This window comes from Chroicocephalus ridibundus, chromosome 16 (genome assembly GCF_963924245.1).
Source record: "Chroicocephalus ridibundus chromosome 16, bChrRid1.1, whole genome shotgun sequence".
Lineage (NCBI taxonomy): Eukaryota > Metazoa > Chordata > Aves > Charadriiformes > Laridae > Chroicocephalus > Chroicocephalus ridibundus.
The window spans coordinates 4,794,302-4,819,373 of NC_086299.1; the positions used below are offsets into that span (position 1 = coordinate 4,794,302).

Below are 25,072 nucleotides of genomic sequence, written 5' to 3' on the forward strand. Positions count from 1 at the left end.
ATCAACTATGAGAACGACGACAGGGGGGAAAAATGCACTTTACACTGCGACTGACGCCGATCCCGTGTGGGGAGAGCCCAGCCCGAGCCAGGTCACCCACCCCATGGAGCGGCCCTGGGGACAGCGAGCACAGAGGGGACATTCACAGCAGCTCCTCAGGTGACCTCGGCTCCTCCAAGATGCTGAGGGGACTGGAACACCTCTCTTGTGAAGAAAGGCTGAGGGATTTGGGGCTCTTCAGTCTGGAAAAAAGACAGCTGAGGGGGGATCTTATCAACACTGATAAATACTTGAAGGGTGGGTGTCAGCAGGATGGGGCCAGGCTCTTCTCAGTGGTGCCCAGCAACAGGACAAGGGGCAACGGGCACAAACTTGACCATGGGAAGTTCCATCTCAACATGAGGAGGAACTTCTTTGCTGTGAGGGTGGCAGAGCCCTGGCACAGGCTGCCCAGAGAGGTGGGGGAGTCTCCGTCTCTGGAGACATTCCAACCCCGCCTGGAGGCGTTCCTGTGCCCCCTGCTCTGGGTGACCCTGCTCTGGCCGGGGGTGGGACGGGATGATCTCCAGAGGTCCCTGCCAACCCCCACTGTTCTCTGATTCTGTGGTTCCCGCTCTCTCTGCAAAGCTGAATATTGTCCGAAAATGGCATTTTCCATGGCAGCAGGCGGCCGCGCGTTTGCGTGTCGGCACACTCGAGCCATGTCAGCTCCCCCTTTTCCCAGTTGTCCCCTTTGGAGCAGATTTCTTAAATTTTCTCCCCCGGCGCTGCCCACCCCGGCTGGTTTGCCCCTCCTTAAATTAAGGGGGCTCGTTCGTACCCCTGGGAGGGCAGAGCCCGGATGGCTACCAACACACCTGCCTTCTCCGCCACGTGCTTTGCTGCGGGCTCATGCGTTTACATGCATTTCTTCGGCTCATTTGCCTTTCCAGCTACAGCAGCCGTCCTGGCGTGGGTATTCCTCTACGGGCAGGTTGAACCCCCCCCTCCCCCTGCAAACGCTCACAGTCTGGGCTGGGACGGGACCTCTCCGGGGTGTTTCTCCAGCCAAACACGCGGGATAAAGACTTTGCTTGTACAGAAGCACCAAGGAGGAAACAGGAGCCCCAGCGGGCGCCATCAGCAGGCAACAAAAGGGCCTTTCAGAGGGGCATCTGATGCCCTGGTGCTTGCCGGAGATGCCAGGGACTCACGTTACCTGCTTTTACTGGCAGAAATTGCTCAGCAACAGTTTTCCCCAGCTTTTTTCTGCTCAAAGAACGGTGCTCAACACGTACGTTAAAAGCACCGCTGCAAAGCCCACCCCAGAGCGCAGCCACATCCCGGGATTCCTCCAAACTTTTCCAATAGTGAGACAACCCCACCGCTCCGGGCGACATCCCGCTGCTGGATACCTGGGGACAGATGGCGCGGCCTGGAAGAGGAAAAGCCCATCCATTTGCGTCCGGTCAGCAGGGCCACCAGATCACACAGGGAATTATTTTGTACAGTTAATCAGTGCCAGAAGTGTAACACATCTGGAGCTGGGGAGGATGCTCAGGTTTCTCTTCCCCCTGCACCGCAGATCCCCTGAGATGAAAGTCCATCCCAGCCTGCTCCGTGACGGGCCCCCTCAGATCCCAGTTCCCAGCCCACACGCACTGGTATCTCCCTTCCCACGCACAGCAAATCCCCTGGGATGAAAGTCCATCCTCAGATCCCAGTTCCCAGCCTGCATGCAGTGGTCTATACTGGTATCTCTCTTCCCCATGCACGGCAGATCCCCTGGGATGGAAGCCCATCCCAGTCTGTTCCATAACGGGCTCCCTCAGATCCCAGTTCCCAGCCCACACGCACTGGTCCATACTGGTATCTCTCTTCCTATGCACGGCAGATCCCCTGGGATGAAAGTCCACCCACAGACCCCAGTTCCCAGCCCACATGCACTGGTCTGTGCTGGTGTCTCTCGTCCCCATGCCTTGGTATCTGTATCCCAGTTTAGAGAGCTCCTACCGGGGCTGCAGACTGGGAACCTGTCACACAAGTGAGGAAAAAAAGAAGAGGAAAATCAGGAGTCCAGGAGCATTTCCGTACAATCCTGCTTGGCACAACCCCGCGCTTGCCAGATGGGAGGACGACGCGACCTGCCGGCATCGCCAGCCCTTCGTGCCGGGACCAGGCGTCGGGGAGGACGGCCATTCCGGTACAACCAGTCTAACCACCGCCCCGGGTCGCCGGCTGCCATTTCAAGCACACACCACCTCTGCAACCAGGAAAACGGCGTAAGTCAAGACACTGTATTAATTATAAGAGTAATAAGTCACCCCACTGCTTCCTCCCAGTGCCAGTCTGGGGGTTTCCGCATCTCAACTGGGATGCTCTGGCTCAGTCCCGCCTTGCCAAAGGCCGGGCAGGAGAAACCCCCGCGTGGGAGGGGGGTGAGGGACTTCTTCATTGTTTTTTCTTGGGGACTCTGTGTCCCGTGGGGTGCCGTCGGGATGCAAGTGATCAGGAGAAGAGAGGGCTTGGGAACAGGAGACCCAGGGCCTGAGGAGAACAGGGCTGGAGGAGAGGAGCTGCGGTGGCATCGCGTGGCTGGACGTTGAAAGGGCTGAGCAGATGTTTCACGTAACTTTGCAGAACCAGCAGCAGATGGCGAGCGATGGCTTGTGCCCGAGAATGGGAAAATGCTGGGAAATCACTCGCCAGCAATGCTAAAACTCCAAGGAAACCTTATTACCTGGATAGATACGGGGTCTGATGCAGTGTCCCGGTGGGATGGAGTGGAGCAACTCGGCGTGCGGCGCTGCCGGGGCAGTGGGAAGCCGAGGACGGGGCGAAGCGGGGGGACAACGCCGGTGCGATGTGCCAAAGGCCGGCGGGATGCCCGCGGCGACAGATCCTGTTGGGCACTGCCGCATCCCCAGGGACTCAGAAAGGCGCTTCCAACATGGGCTTCACGCGCACAAAGCGGCGCGAGTAGAAAACACCTTCAAGGAAAACATTGAAAATGGGGGGAATAAATAACAGGGACATTTCCCAAATTGTCAGCAATGCCAAGCAATAAAGCAGCAGCCCGAGCGGCAACCCCTGACACCAGCCTTCGGGGAGGTGCCACCATTCACGGCCCCCATCACCTGCAGTCTGTGACCGACCATGTCTCAAAACCCACCAACCATCCTGACAATTCATTCGGTTTCATACAGGGTTTTGCTCTTTCAGGCAAAAAATAAGCCCCAGGGGGGTGAGATCACCTGCCCGAAGCGATGGGCTGAGCCAGTGCCGGGGCAGGAAACCCCCCCGGGACTCACCCCCGATTTCTGGCTGCTGCTCGGACCCGCTCCGGCTCCGCAGGGTATCGGTGCAGCGCCACGGCGCGAGGGGTGAACACGGCTCCGGCTGTAATGTCACCCAGAGACCGCGCCAGGACCAGCGTGGCTCGCTCACGCACCAGTAAAGGAGCGCGGCGGTGCTCGGGTGCCCCCCTCCGCAGGGCACCCCGGCTGTCCCGGCGTGGAGCGGTGATGTTTCCCTTTCTCGGTCTAAAGTCCTCCCTGGGGGAAACATGCTCGTGACTCCGTCTGCGTGACATTAGCGGGGTGAAGTGCACAAATACCGTGAGTCAGCCCTAAAATAAACACACCCCGGGCCAGACCTGAAAACACCACATTTTTTGGGCCGAGTTCAGCATCTTGAAGGCGCGGATGAGTCTTGTCTCCAGCACAGAGGTGCTGGGGGGGGGGGGGGGGGCGTTCGTTGACTTTGGCCATCCAAAGCCAAGCGGCCAACGCAAGCCTTTGGCCACATCCAGCGTGGGCGAGGAGAGCGTGGGCACAAGGGCGTCTGGGATGGCTGCGGTGTCCCCGGCGTTGGGCTGTGTCTCGGGGACCGCTCACACGATGGCAGCATCGCAGCGTGCTGCAGCAGGGACACAGCGGGGGGGATGCAGCAGCCATGCAGCACCCGAAGTGTGTCCACCCTCCGCTGCCACCGACATCAATGAAGCCACCAAGGAGACACCCCTCAGCCCAGGACATCCCCCGCAGACCGCAGGGAACAAGCCCCCACTGCTCGCCCTGGCTCTGGTGCGGAAGATGCCGCCTGTGGTCCCCTCCCCAGGGACAAGCGGTGGCCAGGGGAGACCCGGCATGGTCCCCACGGAACAGGGACAGGCATGGCAACCAGGATCGGCGTCGCACCGGCGCTGTCGCAGGGCACCCGGAGCATTTAAAACCATGTCCGGGGTGGGCGAGCACCCACACCCCCCCTTCTCCTGCACCCCAAGCCAAGGGCACACGCAAACCCCCACAGGGAACCGCTCCGAGCGCCACACACCCTGCCACGATCCGCACCCGGCTTATCTCCCAATAGTCACACTTTAATGCAATGTTTAATTCCCATTAATACTGTGTACGGCTGCAGGTGACAGAGCTATAGAGCCAGCTGGCTTCTAGACATTTTCTTCTCTCTTCTTCTCTCTTCTCTTCTCTTCTCTCTCTTCTCTTCTCTTCTCTTCTCTTCTCTTCTCTTCTCTTCTCTTCTCTTCTCTTCTCTTCTCTTCTCTTCTCTTCTCTTCTCTTCTCTTCTCTTCTCTTCTCTTCTCTTCTCTTCTCTTCTCTTCTCTTCTCTCCTCCTCTCTCCTCCTCTCTCCTCTCCTCTCCTCCTCTTCTCTCTCCTCCTCTCTTCTCCCCTCTTCTCCTCTCCTCTCTCCTCCTCTCCCCTCCCCTCTTCTCTTCTCTCCTCTCCCCTCTTCCCTTCCCCTTCCCCTCTTCCCTTCCCCTTCCCCTTCCCCTTCCCCTTCCCCTTCCCCTTCCCCTCCCTCTCCCTCTCCCGCTCTCCCCAGTTGAGAGTGTGGTGGCTCTTACCTGCTCTGCAGCTGCTCGCAAACCCAGCGGGATGTATCTGTTGCGGGGGGGGAAGGAAGAAAAAAGGTACATCTGTACATCTCTTCATCTATACCCTCATTGCAGTTGTGAAAAAACAGAAAATCACGGCAGGTCTGGTCTGAAATGGTTTGGGTTGTTTTTTTCTCCCGGTCAATTGTAGCTCGAGTACCTGGAGTGGCTCGGACTGCGGAAAGCGGGGGATGCTTTCCCTGCAGGACACCGTCACCCCCGCCCCGTACGCCCTCCCCGGACACACCACACACCCCCCCCGGCACTGCCATCCTCCCCTTCGCCCCAGCCCGCGAACGCAGCCACCCCCCCAAAAGAGCGTCAGGCCCCGCTGGAAGCGCTTGGCACAACCCTGCGAGTGACAAACGCCACCCGTAAATTCATAATAATTATTTATCCGTCCTTAAGTTATTAATAATTTACCCGCTAGCAAGCGTTAGGGCACAAAAACAACTCCTTTCTCTCTCCCACCTGCTTTTCTCGGCATTACATCTTCCATATCCCATGGGAACATCTCCTGGCTGTTCGCCCCCCCCCCACGCCCCCGTTCCCAAATCTTCACTTACCTTAAATCCCTATTTCATACGGATGCACCGACGGCCCCAGCCTCCTGCCAGCGGTGCCGTGTCCGGGTGCAAGCGCTCAGTCCTGGGAAAGAGTCGCTCCAGGGATGCAGCCTTCTCCTGCATCCCCCCCCCCCCTCCATCACCCCCCCATCTGCACGGCGGCCAGGGCAGGGGTGACAATCACCCGTGACAAAGCCACCCCCGGGGACGAGCCCAGCGCCACCACAGCGACGTCCCCGCGCCACCGCCGGCACCAGGCTCTCCATCAGGCAAAGCAATGAAACCACCCGGAGCTCATCCGTACTTTAAAATAAGCTTTATTTAGATCTTTTATAATTTTATATTTGCATCCATGCCTTCAAGGATTCTCCCCCCGCCACTCGCGGGGAGGGGGGGGGGGAAGTTAAATCTAATGTTACCCATATTTCATATGCTATTTATCGAAGTTCTCTTTTAAATAAATCATCCTCTTAGTAATTTTTAGAATTATTTCCTAATTTACAAAAAAGCTGAAATGCAAAGGAAAACTACTCGATAACAAGGAGATTTGCTCATCTGTTCCCGTGGTTTAAATTATAAAAAACACAAGGAGAACAAAAAAAAAAAAAAAAATTAATAAAAATTTTACCCCCCCCCCGCCCCAAACCAACAAAACATATAAAAAAAAAAAAAAAATGCTTCTCTGCAGAGAAAGGTGCCACGGGGCAACCCCTGTCCTGGCCCCCCCCCGTGGCCTCCCCGCGTCATCCCGGTAGCAGGAATACACAGCGCAAGGGCATCGGCGGTTTAATTGGGTGATTTAAGACAAAATACCCCTCCTCTTTTTTTTTTTTTTTGTTTTTTTTTGTTTTTTTTTTTCCAACCAGGGCGCGGCGTATCGGAATTAAGGAGAAAAAAAAAAAAATACACTATTATAGCATTATTAAATAAATCTTAATACATTTTTTTTTTTTTAAGAGCTTAAAATTATATCGTAAGCATTAAAGCATAAGGTACTTATCTTGGCATAAGCGGAGCGCGGCGCGTGTTAGTGGAGAGGGGGAAGCGGCCGCCGCTGCGCCGGGTTGGGGCGGGGGGGGATGGTGGTTTTGGGGCATTTTCCAGGGGATTTGGACGCACAAGTTCCACCTGCGCTTCAAAAATCACCCTGGTGCCGGAAAAACCTCCCCAACGGGGACTCGTACCGATTTCCCCCCCCCCGCCCCGTCTCCGATGGCGATAACACCCCCGAAAGTCTCGGGATACGGCGACATCTCGGGATATCGCCTTTCCCCTCCTCCCAGCTCATGCCGGATCCCCCACATTTTACCCCCAAAAGGTTGAGACCCCCAAATGCGGGGGGGAAAAACCACAGGCAAAGCCTCCCCCCCCACCCCCCCTCACCCCAGCTTCCCCTCTCCCCTCCATCCCATTTCCCGGTGCGTATTTAGGTTTTCCAAGGCGTTAAGTGCTCCTGGGGCATCTGGAGCCGAGGGAGCCCGGGGAGGGGGGTTTGTCCATGGCTCCAGCCCCCCCCCCCACCCCCGACAGCAGCTTCCCAGGACAGTACAGTACAAACACACCCTTCCTCCTCCCCGACCCCTCCCAACCGACGTGGAAAAATATAAAAATCCCAAAAAACTTCTGCAATAATTTAGTTAGAATAGCTCCTCTGGGTTTGTGCAAATAAATTAAAACGACTAAAAAAAAAGAAAAAAAAAGAAAAAAAAAAGGAAAAAAAAAAAAAAAAAGAAAAGGAACGTTTAAAAACACTCGATTTCCAGACCGGCAGGCGGTTCACAACAACCAGCCCGTGCCGCCTCCGCGGGGTTCGGTCAGGAAGACATCACCGAAAATGAAATATTTCTTTTTTTTTTTCCTTGGTGTTTGTGTGTTTTCTCTCGAAGGTCCCTCAGCTGGGCAGGTCCTTCGTCCCCGAGCGAGGACATCCCGCGGGCCGGGCTCCGGAAAACAGCGGGTTTCGGACAAGAGACGTCACAAAGCACAAAGTGCACAATATTTCTGGTATTTACAGAGACACAGCAGTCCTTCAAGTTTCAAGTTTTGTCAAAAGGAGGAGGAAATAAAACAACAACAACCAACCAAACAAACAAACAAAAAAAAAAAACAACCCAAACCGACAAACTGAAGCGACGACAAAGGAGTTACCGGTATGGGAAAAGAAAAACACATACAAATAAAAAAGGGGGAAAAACTGAAGTTACGACACGGCTGCATCGCTCCCAAGACGACAGGCAACACGTCCACAGGCGGGGATCGAGGGGGGGTATGTACATCGGCGCGGCACGGGGCGGGGGGTCACCAGTCCGCGTCCTCCTCGATGTAGTAGTCGGGGGCCGTACCGTCGAAGAGGCCGGGGTCGAGGGACTTGCGCTGCTTCCCCCGGGCGAACACCCTGGAGATGGAGCCGAAGCCCATCTTCTCTTTCTTCTTTTTCCGTTTTTGGTCTTCCAGGTCCTCTAGAGACTGCGGGGAGGCGGGGGGGAGGTTAAGAGGACACGGGTTTGGCCACCGAGTTTTTCATCCACCATGTGATGCCCGTCCACCCAACCCCACCAGGGATGATGGGCCACAGGGGCCACATCCCAAAAAAGAGTTGCGTCCAGCTCCAAAGCCGCACAGACGCACCCACCCCCCCCCCCACACACACACCCCCAACAAAAAATATTCCTGAAACGTGTGTGGTGGAATTTGCAGTGAAATCGGGCCCCCTCCCCACGTTTCTGGGAGTTTGGCTTCTTCGTTCAACCGGTTCAGGGTCGTAAGGTCAGAGCAAGGGCCTGCCCACGGCTTACAAAAAATTCCCCAACGTTTTAGGGTCAAATACGGAAGAATAAGCTGATCTAGGCTCTGCCTTACAAAAAAAAAAAAAAAAAAAAGATAAATCAAAATAAAGACTGCGATGGGCCCCGAGCACAGCAACCACCTATGCCATTACCTGGGTTTTGGGGCAAATCACGGCAAATCTGAGACATCCCAGGCTTACAATTCATGATTGCTTCTGCTCTTTACTTTTTTTAAAAAAAAACAACCCCAATTGGTGTCTCTGAGCCCCCCCCAAAGCACAGAGCCGCACAGGAGGGGGTCAAACAGGGCTTTGTGCCCTACCTGTACGATTGGGTTGTGCAAGTTCTTCTGTACCGGTCCGGGACTGTCCCCCTGCGGCAGAAGGAGATGGATCCAATCGCATCAGACCCCAAAACAGACCGGGACCCCCCCCCCCCGCCCCCGCCGCAGCAAAAAGCAGTTTATTCTGTCAGCCGAATCGCTGTGGGGCTGGGAGAAACCCCAGGAAAGCAGCTCTTCGGGTCAGCAAACCTCCGCCCCGCACCCCACCCCAAAACCAACAGTGTTTTTGGAAGACCCGCAGCATCCCCAGAGTCCATCCCACACCCCTGGTGGGAAGCAAGCCCCCCCAGCCCCGCAATCACGTAGCGCCTTACGTTGCAGAGCGAGTGCGTTCGATGCCGGGGCGAGTTGATGTCGCTCGGCGTGGACGACCGGTCGCCCTCGGCCGCGGAGGCGTCGGAGATGATGGACGGCTGCCGGGAATGACAGGGACTCACTCTGACCGCTGGAAGGCAGTGGGGGGAGAACACCGGGGAGTTAACATCACGCCACCAAACCTGACCCTGCACACTTCCACAAAAAACATTTTTGGGGGTGTTTTGCCCATTTATTCCCCCCCCGCACCTCGATGGGGGAATAAGGCAGCTCCCCAACATGGGTTTGGCCCCGCACCCTGATCCATGGTTGGGTGTTGGGGGGGTCTCACCTTGCCGGTCCGCCGAGTGCTGGGGGTGCGAGTGGTAGAGGGTCTGCTGGCTCTGCCGGATGGCGGCCGTCAGCGGGAGGTCGGCCTGCATCACCCACTCCTGGTTGCCGTTCAGCACCGTCTCGCCTGGCATGGCCAAGGAATGGCGCTTGGGGACGTCCTTGGTCAGCGTGGCCAGGGACTGCTTGGCCTGGGGAAGGACACCAAGGCGGTGGCAGTGGTGGTGGTGGTGGAAAAACCATATGAACATCTCCCAGAGCAGCAGCACCACACTGCACCAAACCTGTCCTCCCCTTTGCAATTAAATACCCAAATTGCGTTACTCCCTGCAGCGAGGATTGTCCAGCTCATTTTAGCGATAAATATATTTTTTTTTGCTGCCGGTATGGCAATAACGCAACAACGGCGGCAAACGCGCACATGAACGGCGGCAAACACACACACGCAACAACTGCAGCCGACACTGAAACGCAATATTGCAATAAATACTGAACGGCAGCGGCGCGGGGCCGACCCTGGAGTCGTTGCCCACCACGTTCTCAGGCTCACCATGGCCAGCTCGGCCTCCAGCTCCTTCATGCGGTTGTCTTTCAGGTCCAGCTGGGAGCGGAGGGCGCTGGCGTGGTCCGTCGCCTCCTTGGCTTGTCGCCGCAGCTCCCACTTCTCCCGCTCCAGGAGGTCCTTCTCCTTCGCCAGGGCTTTCACCGCGTCCTCGCTCTCCTGCTAGGACAGGGCAGCCCTCAAGAAGGGGAAACTCACCTGCCCATGGGTTTTCCACGTGCCCATGGGATTTCCATGTCCGGGAAGGGGAAACCCACGTGAAGTGAAAGACCCCTCTGCCATAAGCCCCTCGGAGGCCACCTGACTGCAAGTGGCACCTTTGGCTGTCACAAGAGCTGGGACAGGGCAGCCATCAGGAAGGGGAAACTCATCCGCCCATGGGATTTCCATGTGCCCCTGGGATTTCCATGTGCCCATGGGATTTCCATGTGCCCATGGGATTTCCATGTCCAGGAAGGGGAAACCCATATGAAGGGAAAGACCTCTGGGGGCCACCTGACTGCATGGGACACCTTTGGGTGTCATGAGAGCCCTGCGCTGGCAGGGACCGTGGCAGGGAGATGCGGGACGTGGCCAGACCCCTGAAAAGGGATGCCTGCCGTGCACCTGCTTAAAATTACATTGAATTTCCCAGCTTTGTCCCACTGACACAATTTCAGAGAATCATAGCGTGGCCTGGGTTGGAAGGGACCTTTCAGATCATCGAGTCCAACCATCAACCTGACGCTGACAAAACCCATCACTAAACCGTACCTCTCAGCACCGCGTCTGCCCGGCTTTCAAACACCTCCAGGGACGGTGCCTCAACCCCTTCCCTGGGCAGCCTGTTCCAATGCTCGACAACCCTTTTGGTGAGGAATTTTTTCCTAATATCCATCTTAAACCTCCCCTGGCACAACTTGAGGCCGTTTCCTCTTGTCCCATCGCCTGTTCCTTGGGAGAAGAGACTGACCCCCATGCCAGGTTTGGGTGGGAAGGGACCTTAAAGCCCACCCAGTGCCACCCCCTGCCCTGGGCAGGGACACCTCCCACCAGACCTCCCAAAGCCCCGTCCAACCTGGCCTTGATTCCTCCGGTATCTATTTACCCTCAACCTGCTGCAGCGCAGCCTTTGCAGACCAGCCTGCTTGCAAGAGCTTTTGGGGGGGGGGTTTGCCCGATTGCAACCCGGGTTTGGCACTCACGCGGCTGCCAGCCCCCCCCCAGTGCCACGAGCCCCCGGCGCTGGGCTCCCAGACTCACTTTCCTGTGCTGCTCGTAGTTGCGGATGAAGTCGCGGAGCTGCTCCTCGCGGCTCTCCAGCGTGGCGTACAGCTGCTGCATCTGGCTCACCAGGTCCGTCTTCTCCGACTTCAAGCGCTTGCGGTCGGCTTTCATGGCTGGGGGAGAGAGAAGACGGCTCAAACACGGCGGCACGGCAGCCCCCTTGCCTCCATCGCTTTTATTTTTCAAGAAAAAAAGTACCAAAATTACCCCCGCAGGGGCTGGGCTGGGAGCAGACGCCCAATTCACCCCCATTGCGGCATCCCTGAAAACACCCAGAGCATCTCCAAATCCTCAGCCCTGCCCTCCAACGGGGCAGCCTGGCCCCTGGAAAAGGAAATTCGGGAGCAAAACCGCTGCTGCGGCCTCGGGACGCGGCGCAGGAAAACCTGCTGCTCCCTCTCCAGGGTAAATAAACCACAACCGGTTTTATTTTTAGCAGCGGGGCCGGATTCCTGCAGCGCTCCCACGAGCCCGCGGCACCGCTCGCCCCAGCGTGTCCCCCCCTTCCAGTTCAACGATGCCGCGCGGGGACGAGGGGACAGAGCGGGAGGGCTGGACACACCACGGGATGCGAGACGACACCATGACCTTCGTGTTTTCCCTCTCCCACACCCCAGCAAGGGATGCTGGCTGAGCACCGACGCAGGGACAGCTTGCTGGAAGTCTGGTAAAACCAGGGAGAATTAGAGAAATCCCGCCCGGGACAAGGCGCTTCAATAATTTCTGCGCGTTAAAGTGCTTCGCCCGGCCTTGAACGTGGCCCTTGGCATTGCTGCCGAAACGCTCTGCGGCTCCCTGCTCCACATACACCCCTCCCCACCAGCATCATACCCGATTTAGGCATCAGGATATAAATAATTCTTTTTTTCCACCATAGGAAGGACTTTGTATACTTTTCCGCCCTGAGGAAACGCTGGTCTCGAGGGAGGCCCCGCAACGCTCCCCGCACTCGCTGCATCGCAAGCCCTGAACGTCTTTCCTCTGTACGAATAAAAAAAACCCCAAAACAACCCCAAAGCCACGAAAAAAATCCCCACCACGCGCCGCTAGGAGATGACAGCGCCACCGCGAGTGGGACTTGTCTCCACGCACACTCATGGACCCAACCTAATTCCATTCAATTAGAGGATGCACAGCGAGCGCGTCAGCCCACCTGGCTTTTCCTAATAATCTAATGACGGGGGATCACCCAGCACCGCGCACAACGTGCCACCATAACACACGGAAATAGCCCCCTAAAGAGAAGCAGCACCTCTGCTCTACAGAACTCATCTCAACCACCTCCCGCGGCCCAGCCGAGCTCGTCACAGCGACTGGTTTGAGGAGAGAGTTCCTCGGGTAGGAACTTCTTTCTGTGCGCAGGAATCACCCTGCGTCTCTGCTGGGAAGAGGTGGAATAAAACAAAGTGAGTGGGATGGAGCCAGCGAGGAAGGGAGAGGGCTGGCAGGTCAGTGGAGAAAAAGGTCGGAGAATGGCTTGAGAGCAGCCCTGAGGAGAAGGACTTGGGGGTGCTGGTGGACGAGAAGCTCAACGTGAGCCGGCAATGCGCACCTGCAGCCCAGAAAGCCAACGGCACCCTGGGCTGCATCAAACGAAGCGAGGCCAGCAGGGCCGGGGAGGGGGATCCTACTCCTCTGCTGCGATCTGATGAGACCCCACCTGGAGCATGGCACCCAGCTTTGGAGCCCTCAGCACAGGAAGGACACGGAGCTGTTGGAGCGGGGCCAGAGGAGGCCCCGGAGATGCAGAGGGGCTCCAGCCCTCCCAGCTGTGAGGATGGGCTGAGAGAGCTGGGGGGGTTCAGCCTGGAGAAGAGAAGGCTCCGCGGAGACCTTCCAGCCCCTTCCAGGCCCTAAAGGGGCTCCAGGAAAGCTGGGGAGGGACTCTGGAGCAGGGAGGGGGGCCATGGGATGAGGGGGAATGGGTTTAAACTGGAAGAGGGGAGACTGAGATGAGATCTGAGGAAGAAATTCTTGGCTGTGAGGGTGGTGAGCCCCTGGCCCAGGTTGCCCAGAGAAGCTGTGGCTGCCCCATCCCTGGAGGGGTTCAAGGCCAGGTTGGACGGGGCTTGGAGCAACCTGGGCTGGTGGGAGGTGTCCCTGCCCAGGGCAGGGGGTGGCACTGGGTGGGCTTTAAGGTCCCTTCCAACCCCAACCAGTCTGTGATTCTATGAAAAAAATCAGACTAAATAGATGGAGATGTTTGGGACTACAGAGATTTTTGCCTGTTAAACATCAGGAGAGAAAACTCTTCAGACCAACGACTCTGCCATTGAGCATCAGAGGTAAGCCAAAACCCAGAACAACAACAAACCTGAGAAGAAATGCCACAAGAATTCATGTCGTCCCGTGACAGGGAGCGCTTGTGATTCTTCCTTGCCCACGTTAATGAAGGTGACTCCTGCTGGGACAACTCAGCCCCTTCCAACACTGGGACTTTCCTTCCTTTTTTTCCAGCTCGGGAAATTACTACAGAAACCCGCTAAAAATAAACCTTTCCAGGCAGGGTTGGTCTCAGCCCCACCCCCGTAGGATAACGCGCCGCTGAAAACCCCTCGACTTTCAACCCCTTGAACGCTTTGTGACACACACACACTCACATATATATATATTTATTTTCCTCGAGGACACCACGAGGCTGTTATAAAAGTTTAAAGTCGCATTTGCGCTCTCTGATGCTGGAGGCGGCAAAAGGCTCCTAATGAATTTAATTAAGCAGCGGGTCCCCTATAGCATCCAACCTGCTTTAATTAGTGGCAGCGTTCAGGGTCCTTAAAGATTGAGGGAAAATGCTTCATCGCTTGCCAAAACAAAATATAAAATGCTCAGAAGCACTATCAGGAGAAGAGTACATACCGTCTCCCGAGGCTGAATCTTTACCAATATTCACACCATCCAGTAACCGCGAGAAGATGATGGACTTTGGGTAGTAAAAAAGCAGGGTTTTTTTCTTAATAACCCAATTTACCATTTGTTTCAGTTCATATTTGGGATATTTGCTAAAATTAATGCACTTTTTTTGCCTACTCTATTACCACCGCTCTCCTGCCTCCGAAACCGATTAGCTCCTAAGCTTGAAGAAGATTTATCAGTCATTTGAGAACTTCATTCCAAACCCAATTAATAGGAAATTAATTGAAAGAGGCAGGAGTAAAATAAAAAGTTATGCAGAAGTGAGCAGTTTAGGGCTGCCAGCAATTCCTGGACCACGCGCTGCTTAATGCATCCTTAGCAAACAAACCCGGCTAATTACTCGCTCAGGGAAAACGAGCCATCGCGATCCACAGCACCACGGCAGGGGCAGCCAAGGAGGAATATAGCGGCTTTTTTTACTGGCCATCCGAGGAAGTGAAACGGCTTTTTTCTTTATTCTGATGATCCAGGACCAGGTTTCTGTATCCCAACTCTCCCAAAACATCCAAATAAGCTCTCCCGCAGCCCATCTGCACGGTGCGCTCCAGCAAAACCTCCGACTTGTTCGCAAACCCAAGAGAAGCAAGAAATCCTAAACCCTTACCGTGAGCAGGAAGTATCTACCTCATGCAGCTTATTTGCATTATTTATTTTGGTGAGAATATTTTATGTTCTCATCAAAGTGCAGGGCAGAAGCAGACGGGGGACGCACCAGCCCCTCCTCGGACTCGGCACCGGCCAGCGATGGGAAGGACGGGTTGGGACCAGCAATGGGAAGGACGGGTTGGGACCAGCGATGTGACACTCCCCCCTACTTCTCGCCGTCAGCCCCCACGTCCCCACCCACACCATTAATCCTGCACGAGGTCAGCTCACGCTCCCGTTACTTGAGCTTCCACCTCCTGCCACACGATCCGTCCCCCGGGCATCGCTCCTTCGGGAGAAGGATGACGGATGCAGAACAGTAACGGGACCGGCTCCGTGCTGGGCCCCTCTCGGCCAAAACTTATTAAAATCCCTCCCCCGGCACCTTTGTTTTCCAGCTTTACCTAACGAGCTGACATCTAATCGCTCCAATGTACCCGCAGCATGGAAACCTCCCAGTGATGCCACCACCAAAGGTGCCACCACCCCATGGCGCCCGTGTGGCCTCAGCATCCAGCAGCCTCTGGATGAGAATTAGCTACCGCCTGCTGAAACCAGGCATTTCCCCCTCTAAAACAGGGGCTGCTCTAAGTATCCCCCCCACTTCAGAAGCAATAATAACAAATTAAGGGAAAGTGAGGTGGTGGCGGTCGCACCATCTAGCCCACGTTTGCTTGGAGGGCATACAGATAATCAGTTTGACTACCCCGGTAATGGGATATTAGATGAAAAACAATGTTTGGATCACAGAAATAGCAGCTCTGCCTGGCTTCCTGCTCCTGGGATGGAGCGGCAGAGCCCAAATGCCAGCCAGGACACGGGCAGTGGATGCAACCCACCTCCGACCCTCCCAAAAAGCAGCTCCCTACGACTCCCATCTGCTCGCGAGTACTTCTCTCACCCCGTACAATGTGATTTTTCACGCCAGGAATGGAATCAGTGTTGACTTTCTCACTTAGTGAATAATACACTTATTTTCTAATGCAGGGAAAGGCGTCCTCGGGGGGCACCGCTCAAGCCTCGGCGATGCCCTGCGCAAGAGCGACGCGTAAATCCATCCTGTCCCATTAACATTCACTTAATTTCTCCTGATTCCCCTTCCCAACCATGAAATTCAATATTGTCACCATGACTAACCCATAAAATCGGTCAGCCCCGCGCAGGAACTGCTGCATCGCTCTTTGCTTTGTGATTAAATAGGCGCGCGCTCCCCGGGCGCAGCCGTCACCATCTGCAGAGAAGATCTTGTCGTTGAAGACGTCAACATTACACGGCGCCGAGCAGAGCCGGCACTCGCTCCTGGGCATGCAGAGGTTCGGTGCAGGCAGAAAATTTGAGTGTAATGTCCAATTTCAGGAAATAATTAGAGGAGGTATTTGCCTTGCGGGGGGATTTACCTGGAAGCACCATGCTCCGAGGCCAAGAGCTCTCCAAACCAGATGCCCAACAGTCAACAAGGTGGTCAATGACTTCTGCAGTGATTTTTAAGGCGGGTCTTCAAAGGAGCACAGTGGGTTTTCTGTACAGAACCCCATGTCCCTTAGGTGGAGAGGGCTTCCTCGGCTGAGCCCATGGCTGGGACACCCATCCGTTGGGATGCCCATCTGTTGGGATGCCCACCTTCTAGGATGTCCATCCATTGGGACGCCCATCCACCGGGATGTCCACCCGTTGGGATGCCCATCCGCCCGTTTCTTTGCTACCCACCCCCTTGCTGCACCTCAGGGGTGCTGAGGGTTTCTGCAGGAGGCTTGTCCCAGCCCAAGCGCCATCCCTGGGGGGTCACAGCTCCAAGCTGTGAGTTTGGGAGGGAGGAGGCGGAGCTACAACCCATTTGCGGAGCAGACGTGAAGCCGGTTCACTCCTTCCTGAGCAGCGGGAAAAGCCAGCCCGAGGTCTCCAGTTTGGCACTCGAAGAGGAAACAGAAAGCAGGTTTGCTCTCTGCATGATAATCCCGCAGGCGAGCTCCAGCAGATCGGATAAACCTTTCCAGAACTGAGAATTCTGCCATTAGCCCACACGCTCATAGATGTCACCCGGCCAAGAGGCTCCTCCATTCCCCCAGGCGCTTGGGCACGGCCCCTACCCGCAGCAGGACCTGGCGGTAATAAAGCTGTCCGCAGCTTCTCCCGACGGACAGTGCCGCACCAGAAATCCAGACCACATCCATCCCTTTCCAGCCAGGGGAAAAAAAAAATAAAATAATAAATATAACTGCATTAACACTGTGAGCACGATCCCGAGGTCCCAGCAAAGGAGGAGAGGCCGACAGGATGTAGCACAACGGGATTTTATTTGGACGTGAATTGATTTTAAAAAAAAAAAAAAAGCGCCAGAGATGGAATTAGCCCAGCAAAAGGAGCGACAGACGCATGAAGCACGTGCTGCCAGGGATACAGAAACTGCTCGAGTGACTCCCACCGAGCATCCCGTGCCGCTCCAGATCCCCGCTCCCTCCCTGCGCAGCAAGGGCTCGTTAGCGCGGCACGGGCTTATCACCGGCTTCGCCTCGTGCTAAATGCGGTCGGAAAGGGCTGGAAACGCATCACCGGGGAGGGACAACGGACCCACCCTCCGCCATCCAGACCATCACAAACCCAACCCCGCGCTGCCCAGCAAAACGAAGGCTGTTAAAAACTGCTGGAGCCCCGGAACGCGAACCCTGGCAAACAAACCCTCGGCGTTAAGGCCCGGCCAGCCAACATCTATCTGAACCAGCTGCATCGCGCTTCCAGGCTCAGCGCCAGCAACAACGCCAGATTTCCATATAATTTCTCCGCTAACGACATTACACAGGACCCACGGCGGGCCGCAGGCTGGGCGCAGGGACGCTGCGGCCGACGCTGCTGGGCGCGGGGCATCCCTCTGCAAGGAGCGGGGGGCTCGGCAGCGATGCCCGCTGCCAGGTGGGCTCGGCAGATGCTCCCTGGCCGCGGGACACAACCAACCCCAAAGGCTGAGCTACAGGACAGCACATCCAGGCTTCCCCACGCTCCTTGCACCGCCTCCCCCTGCAGCTCCTTGATATAGAGCCCTTATTTCCCCCCAAATGCCTCCAGCAGCCGATACGTTGCTCCTGGCAGAACCACTCACCAGGGGCACTCGTTGCCGTTTTTCCTCCCCCTTTGGCTACGTTTCTCTACGGACACTTTTCCACAGAAAGGAAAAAAAGGATTACTTTTTTTTCCCTCCCTCTTCCAGCTGCTGATCCCGTTTCCACATTCCCCATCTCCGTATCCGCCGCCGTGCTAAGCCTGCCCAGCTCCCGGGGCCAGATCCAGCACGGCGAGCTTTTCCAAATTACGCAAAAGCTTTCCAAATATTGCAGGGGAGGGCAGGAGCATCGATTTTAAAGGGCTTCTTACTATGGGGCCTTTCCAAGCGCAAGCTGAGATTCCCTCTTCCCAGCCATCACACCTGCAGAGGAATCCTGGAAAACCAATCCCAGCGGCTCATATGGCAGCCACTAAAAGCCCAATAAAAAAGCCCAACATCATATTCCTTAAATACTCACGATGATTCTCAAGCCAAGCTCGTTTTCCCTCTGTACTATCCTCCACAGAAGCACGTACGACCTCACGGCAGCTTCTTAGATGACTTCTTATTCTGATTTTTCTTTGCAAATAGTCTTAAAAATAGTTCTGCTCCTCCGTATTCTGCATTTATCAGCACTTCCTCCTCCCTGGCCGCGCAGAGCAAATATACTCTAATTAAGGTTTTTCTTCTCCAATTAGGGCTTTATAAACCCAGAGCATTTCCTGCTGCCGGAGGCTGCACCGGTGGCACGGTGGTGGCAGGGTCGGGGGGAGGGAAGATTTGGAAGGTATTTTGGCTATTAATAAATTATAGGGGATGCTTTTGCAAACGAAGAGAGTGCTAAAATTAAAAGCACGTGGACTGGGGTGGGTTTTTTTCCCCTCTTCTTTTTCCAAAATCCCCCACCCAAATACAGCCTCAGCCCAATTCTCTGTCCCCGCCCCCCCGAGCACCTCGGCATCCTGGATCGGGGCGACGCGGTGGGCTGGGGGTCTCCCCCCACAACCAGCCTCCGAACCGGAGAACTTTTGACAGCCTCTCTCGTCGGAATCCGCGAACACGAGATGACAAGTGGAAGCGACGTGCGGTACGTTGGGGATTTGGGATGATCTTTAGAGCTGCGGCGCCTGCCAGGGTTTGATGCGCCAGAGCTTTCCCCTGCTCGGGATCATCCCCCAGCTCCGGCAAACAAACCCTCCTGCCCAGATTTATTGCCAGCTCGGGTTTTGGGGAGGAACAAGCTGCAATATTGCATTTTTCCCTGCAAATCCCAGTCCCGGGAGGAAAAGCCCGACTCCAACCACTGCGGGAAAAGTCCCAAATCACTGCGGGAAGAAAGGAGGAGACCCTGCACATCCCCTGGAGATCCAGCTGTCTGCGGCGCTCCCGGTAACTCCAGGCGGGATAAGGAAAACTGCACTCACCAGGAAATTCGCTGCCTGCCTCCTAAAAGAGTCCGAGGGGCTCGAATCCAACCCGCTCCCACCTCGCAAACCTTCCCAGCTGCGTTTCAGCTGCTCTCTTGGCTCCCTCCTCCAGCCAGCCGTGAAGAAATTCACTTTGCGATGCCACAAACGCCTCCCACACCCCGTTTCCCACCCCGATCTGTCCCGGCTCCGCACCGCTGGGACAGGATGGGGGGTTCCCAGGGAGCACCATCCTGCGATCAACCCCCCTGCCACTGCATATTCCGGATAAAAGGGCCGGCTTCTCCTCTCTTTTTTTTTCAAATTAAATTCTTGAAACTTTGGGGTTGCGGCGCACGAGAAGAGGGATGCGCAGCCCTTACCCTGCAGAGCCTCCTTGGCGCGGGCCAGCTCCTGCTCCTTCTGGGCTAGCTGCACCTTCAGCTCGGTGGCCGAGAGGACCTCGGGCGACTTGCTGCCGTGCGTCTCCTCCAGGTCCTTGGCCAGCATTTCCTTCATTTGCCGGAGCAGGTGAACCTCCTCCTGCAGCTGGGCCACCTCCTCCCGCAGCAGCGCTGGAGGAAGAGGAGACACAATGCGAGGAAGTCAGCGACGGCTCCCGGCACAGCCCCGAGACAAACAAAATACCCTGGGGGAAACGCCAATGGGGTGACACACACACACACACACACCCCCCCCCACAACTCCACTTGCAAACCCGTTTTTACAGCCCAAAACCCGCAGCGGTTCCCACCAGCATTCCGGGCACGGGCCAGGAGGGAGGGACGTGATGGGGAGGGCCACCCAACTGGGTGTTAGGTTCTGGTTTTGGTGTTAAAAAAATAAAAATAAATAAATAAATGATAAAAATTTAAATAGTAAAAATGTAAATAATAATACAGGATGCTAATAATAAACCAAGAGCCACCTTCCCATCCCACTGGCTGCTCGTATGGCCTGTGTCCAGCTCCACTGTGCCCCACACGACGCGCTCCGGCTCTGCCCCCAGCCATCCGCACCAGCAGGGGGGCGACAAAATTCAACAAAAAAAAAACCCCCCACTCCTTTCCACCTGCAGACCCAGATCTTTCATTTTTCCGGATTTACACCCGGCGACTGCTACACCCCTGGAAGCAGCCGGATCGCAGGAGCATCCCGCCAGCCCGCGTCCCCTCTGCGGCGGGCACCGGTGGTGGTGGTGGGGGGAAGCTCCAGCTCGTTTCCTACGGCTGCTTTGCATAATGAAGTGCTTTTCTGCTATTTCCACATTGCACCCATCGTCCTCATCTCCCCCCTCTTCCTACAACCCGCTTTTCTGCCCTGCAGTCCTCCATCACGAGCCAGAGGCGACGATTAGACACGACTTGCCCCGGCGTACGAAGTTTGATTTTGCTTTCCCCCCAGCCCCGGCTTTGAAAGCACGCGGAGAAAAACCCTTACTCATCCAAAGGGGCTTATCGATTTCTCGGGGAGGAAAGGAAAAAAAAAAAAAATTATAGAAAAAAAAAATCCCTCAGCACGCACATTAGGGTTATCGGAAAAAACAAAATAAAAATAAAAATAATAAACGCCCCCTTCTCCAAACTACTGCGGTTGAGTCCTTTCCCCACCACCACCAGGCACCAGCCAGCCCTGGGGGACGGTGGTTGGATGTGAAATATAGGGGTTTCCCCCCCCCCCCCCCGTTATTTTTGCCGAGGTCCCCCCCGCAGCGTGCGCCGGAGCGTTTCCTTCCCGGCCCGCTCCGGGAAGCGCGGAGGGGAGGTGACGCCGGCGGTGGGACGGGGAGAGGCGGCTTGAGCCAGGAAGGCATAAAAATCTGGTTTGCATACTTGAAATGCTTCCCCCCCCACCCCCCCGCCCCGAAAACTGGCAAGGCCCCCATTCTGTAAATTATTTAGCAATAAAGTCACTAACGAGGACCAGCCGAGCTGCGGGGCGGAGGATTTCGGCGCGGGCCCCAAAGCGCTTCCTTGAAATCCCTGCGAAAAGCAAGACCCGAGGCCAAAGGCACCTTCCCCCGGGGGAGGGGGGGGCTGCAGAAATACAGCTTTTCCCCCCTCCCAGCCTCTGGGAACGCAGGGGAGGATGCGAGGAACTCCAAAATACTGTAATATTTCCCGAGCAAAACCTACCCAGCGCCTTCCCCGGCCACAGAAAACCCCACACAACCCCACAAAACACCCCGGGGGCGGCAGCTAATTGCTCGTTTATTTATTTATTTATTCCCCCCAGCCAATAATTCATTTCCAGCTTTCGGGACAAGCTGTTTCGCCCGGGAGATTCAGCAAACGTTCCCGCGGCAAATGATTAACCCGGGGAGGGGAGGAGGATCCAAGGCAGGGCGTTTTGCACGAGGGCGACCCGTCCCGCCGGATTTCTGCAAATCGCAGCGTTTTGGTGGGAAACGGAGAAAATTCCGCCAAACGGAGAAAATTCCAACCCATCCACCCCCCGGCAGGAACCCGGAGAGGGGAAGCGAGCCCGGGGCAGGGAGGGGGGGGGAATTCTGCAGCGGAGAATCCCAAGAGGAATCCTTTGGCATGGCCCAAAAAAGCAGATTTGCAGCTGTTTCTGACAAAGTTCCTTCCTATAAAGCGCTGCCCGACGCCGCTTCCCCGAAGCCACACCATTCCCCCTCTGGTTCCCAGTTGGGAAAAGGTGGGAAAAAGCCCCCAAAGCATTCCTCCTCCCAAGCACGCAGCGAGGCCGTTGAATCCCCAACTTAGTCCCCCACTCCCGACACAGGCAGAAACCGCTGAAAGATTAAAATCCAAGATCTAGAAGAATCTCGAGGTGCAACCTGGAAGAGAGAACGCAGCCCCGCGGCTCCCCGCGCCGTCAGCTGCAAGCCAAAACCCAGGGGAAAAACTGGAATTATTGAACTCGGCCTCGGCCAGATACCCAAGATTCTTGCTTTTATGGAGAGATATATATACACATATATGCACACAAAAAAAAAAGGATTGGGCTTGGCAATATTTATTTATTTTTGCGCCACATATTCTTATTTTCGCGTCACATATTCTGATTTTCGCGCTACAGTCTTATTTTTGTGCAGTGCTCTTACTTTTGCAGTATGTATTTTTGCGCCATATATTCTTATTTTTGCAGTAGGTATTTATTTTTGCGCCATGTACTCTTGCTTTTGCGCCACATATTCTTATTTTTGCAGTAGGTATTTATTTTCGCGCCATATACTCTTACTTTTGCACTACCGTCTTATTTTTGCGCTATACTCTTATTTTTTCAGTATGCATTTTTGCGCTATATTCTCATTTTTGCCGCAGGTATTTATTTTTGCGCCCATATATCCTAGTTTTTTGCGCCCGTATATCCTTATTTTCGCGCTTTATGTACACCGCCAAGGCACAACCCATTTTTTGCAAAGACAGATATATATAATATATATAAAAATCGCAAAGCACAATCCGTGCAGCCAAGGTTTAAGGGGAAAACCCCTCCACCTTTTGCTCGGCTCCACCAGCGAGAGAGACGCCGTCGGCTCTTTGAACACACGGCGAAGTGTCGGAGTCCTCGCGCCTCTTCCCACCTCCCTCCCGCGGCTGCCCCCGATGTCTTTGCCGTAAGAAACGGGGCTCCCAGGCAAAGTCAAACCCTTCGCGCTCTTCCCAGAAGTTTTTAAAGGGTTTTCTGGGAAAGATGCCGGAATTTCAGGGAAACCATCGGGGCTACGGCCTCAATTTCCTTTGGAAACCACTTCATGAGCAATTCCCTGCGTTCTGGCAAGCTTTTTATTAGCACCCGTTGCCGCGCTCGACCGAAGCGGCCATCCCATACCCTGCCTTACACCTGTAATTACCCTCATTTGCATAGAGGATTTCCACCCCGTTCTGATATTTCCCTGTCCTGTCACCACTCATCCTCCAAAAATCACACCGACGCAATTATCCCCCCGAAAAGCCGTCCATGGGCCCCCTCAGCACCCGCTCTCCACCGCTCTCCTCCAAGTTCCCATCCCGTCTCCACCAGCATCCCCAGCTCCGGAGGCTCCGACGGAGAAAGCCCCCTTTAATTTGCATAAATCGCATTTAAGAGCACAACTGGGCTCGAAGGGCCAATTTTAACTTCATTCTAAAACAGACGGGGGGGGGGGGGAAGAAAAACCCCCGCTGCTCCCCCAAGTTTAAGCGCCTAAATAAACGAGCCGAAAAGCGCCGCTTGCAGGCAGCTCTTAGCGTTCCTTACGGAAAAGTTGCAATAACTGGGAAAAAATAGGGCCGATTATTCAGAAAGCTCATTTCAGCCTCGATTTCTTCCCCGTACAGGCGGCTCGGCGGGGGTTTCCATACGCCTTCCCGCGAGCTGACCCCCACGAGGGGCTCCACGCGTACCCGCAACGCCGTGCAAAAATACAATATGGAGAAAAACATTTTTTTTTTTTTAATTTTTTGAAATTTAATTTTTTTTTTTTTTTTTTTTGCTATATTGGGGTGCAAAGTTCAATTTGCCGCGAGGAATCGCCTCCCAGATGCAACAACCCCCACGCAAAAAGCTTCCCCAGCACGTTTTCCCCCAGCTTCTTATTTTTTTCCTCTTCTTCTTAACTTGTTGTTTGTTTTTTTTTTTTTTGTGGGAATTGTCCGTGCACTGTCATTCGTGACCCCCCCGGGGCGGGGGAAGGAGGCATCGCCCCACGCAGACGAGCCCCGTCACACGCCAGCCCCTTCCAAATCCACCGCAAGTGGGCAGCGATGAAATGAAGGCAATTTAAACATCTCCTGGGCTAATTGACGAAAACTACCATTCGCACCGAAATAATTGGCTGTTAATTATATTCCAGTTGATAGCTTTAAACTTCCACGACGCTGTCGGATTCTGCCTCCTTTATGCTTTAAGCCCTGATGAGCGTTAACAGACATTTATAATAAATAATAACAATAAATAAGATTTTTTGGGAGGGTTTTTTTGGGGGGTTGGGTTTTTTTTTTTATTTGTTTGGATTTTTGTTTGTTGTTTGGTGGTTTTTTTTTTTTTTTTTTTTTTTTAATTTAACACTCCAGACAGTGTTTGGGCCTGAAGTTCCCACTCCTGCTCCTGCAGATCCCATCTTGGACCCCTCTTGGGAGCAGATCCACCAGCCATGCGACAGCAAAGCCTTTTACTGGCCTTGGAACAGGCATCCCATTTAAAAACATCCGTTTAAAAGCCGCCTTTTTTTTTTTTTTTGCCATGTAACTCAGCCGACACGATTGCTGTACACGCGTTCCTGTCTGCGGAGGGTACCTATTAAAAATGAATGCAGTATAAACGACAAGGTTTGCGTCGGTGGAATTAGTATCTAAGCCGAAAGCTGCATTTTGTGCCGCTTTTGCAAGTTTAGCGGCAAGATGGTTTTTGCCATCGAGGGTTTGTGGTTTGGTTTTTGTTTTTTTTTTTATCCAGGACATCAGCAGCAGCGTATCAATAATTGGGGCGGAGAGCAGGCAGAGAGGAAAAACCTCGTTTGTGGACCAAGAGCTTAAAAACCAGCAGCGGATCACCCCGAAAAGGGATTTCATGGGCCCTGCACGCAGACGCAAATGGGGGAAAAAGAGGGCCAAAATGGGAAAATGCAAAGTTTCTGTGCTAACGGCGTCACCTAAGAGTCCCTCACCCGTCGAGAGCATGGCGCAACCCTTCGTCCCTCCTCCCTCCCGCAGAGCTTTGGCCCAGAATAAATATTTATATATATAAACACAAATACCCGCGTGCACACACCTCCGTCCTGGGATGGGGAACAGAAGGGTCACAGGATAAAGGCCTTTATTAGAAGAAAACAACAATTCAAGCCCTAGGGATGAGTCGAGGTAGTATTTCAAAGAGCATCTCATCGCCTTTGATCGCTAAGGAGCTCCCCCAGCTCGGGACCTGTCTCGTGACGAAAGGTTCAACCAAAGCCAGCTCCCGAGCAGCCCACACGAGGCATGGTTTTCCTCTCTCCGTACATGGCTGCCAGCAGAAATGGGGAGGAAAAGCCGACATTTCCAGGCAGAGGGCTGGGTGACAGCTGGGGACAGAGCAGGGAG

General features: G+C 54.7%; 1 protein-coding gene across 3 annotated transcripts in view; it reads right to left on the reverse strand.

The window, feature by feature from the left end:
* Positions 1 to 7,550: 7,550 nt before the first annotated feature.
* Positions 7,551 to 25,072, reverse strand: part of KAZN (kazrin, periplakin interacting protein) — a 239,552-nt gene continuing 222,030 nt past the window's right edge. For all 3 annotated transcript variants that reach the window (XM_063353936.1, XM_063353937.1, XM_063353938.1), the window contains 7 exons: positions 19,427 to 19,618; positions 11,019 to 11,155; positions 9,765 to 9,935; positions 9,216 to 9,405; positions 8,884 to 9,014; positions 8,549 to 8,599; positions 7,551 to 7,906 (listed from right to left, as the gene is read on the reverse strand). In XM_063353936.1, coding sequence (XP_063210006.1) covers positions 7,739 to 7,906; positions 8,549 to 8,599; positions 8,884 to 9,014; positions 9,216 to 9,405; positions 9,765 to 9,935; positions 11,019 to 11,155; positions 19,427 to 19,618 — 1,040 coding nt within the window. In that variant the 3' untranslated portion in view covers positions 7,551 to 7,738. The remainder of the gene's footprint in view (positions 7,907 to 8,548; positions 8,600 to 8,883; positions 9,015 to 9,215; positions 9,406 to 9,764; positions 9,936 to 11,018; positions 11,156 to 19,426; positions 19,619 to 25,072) is intronic.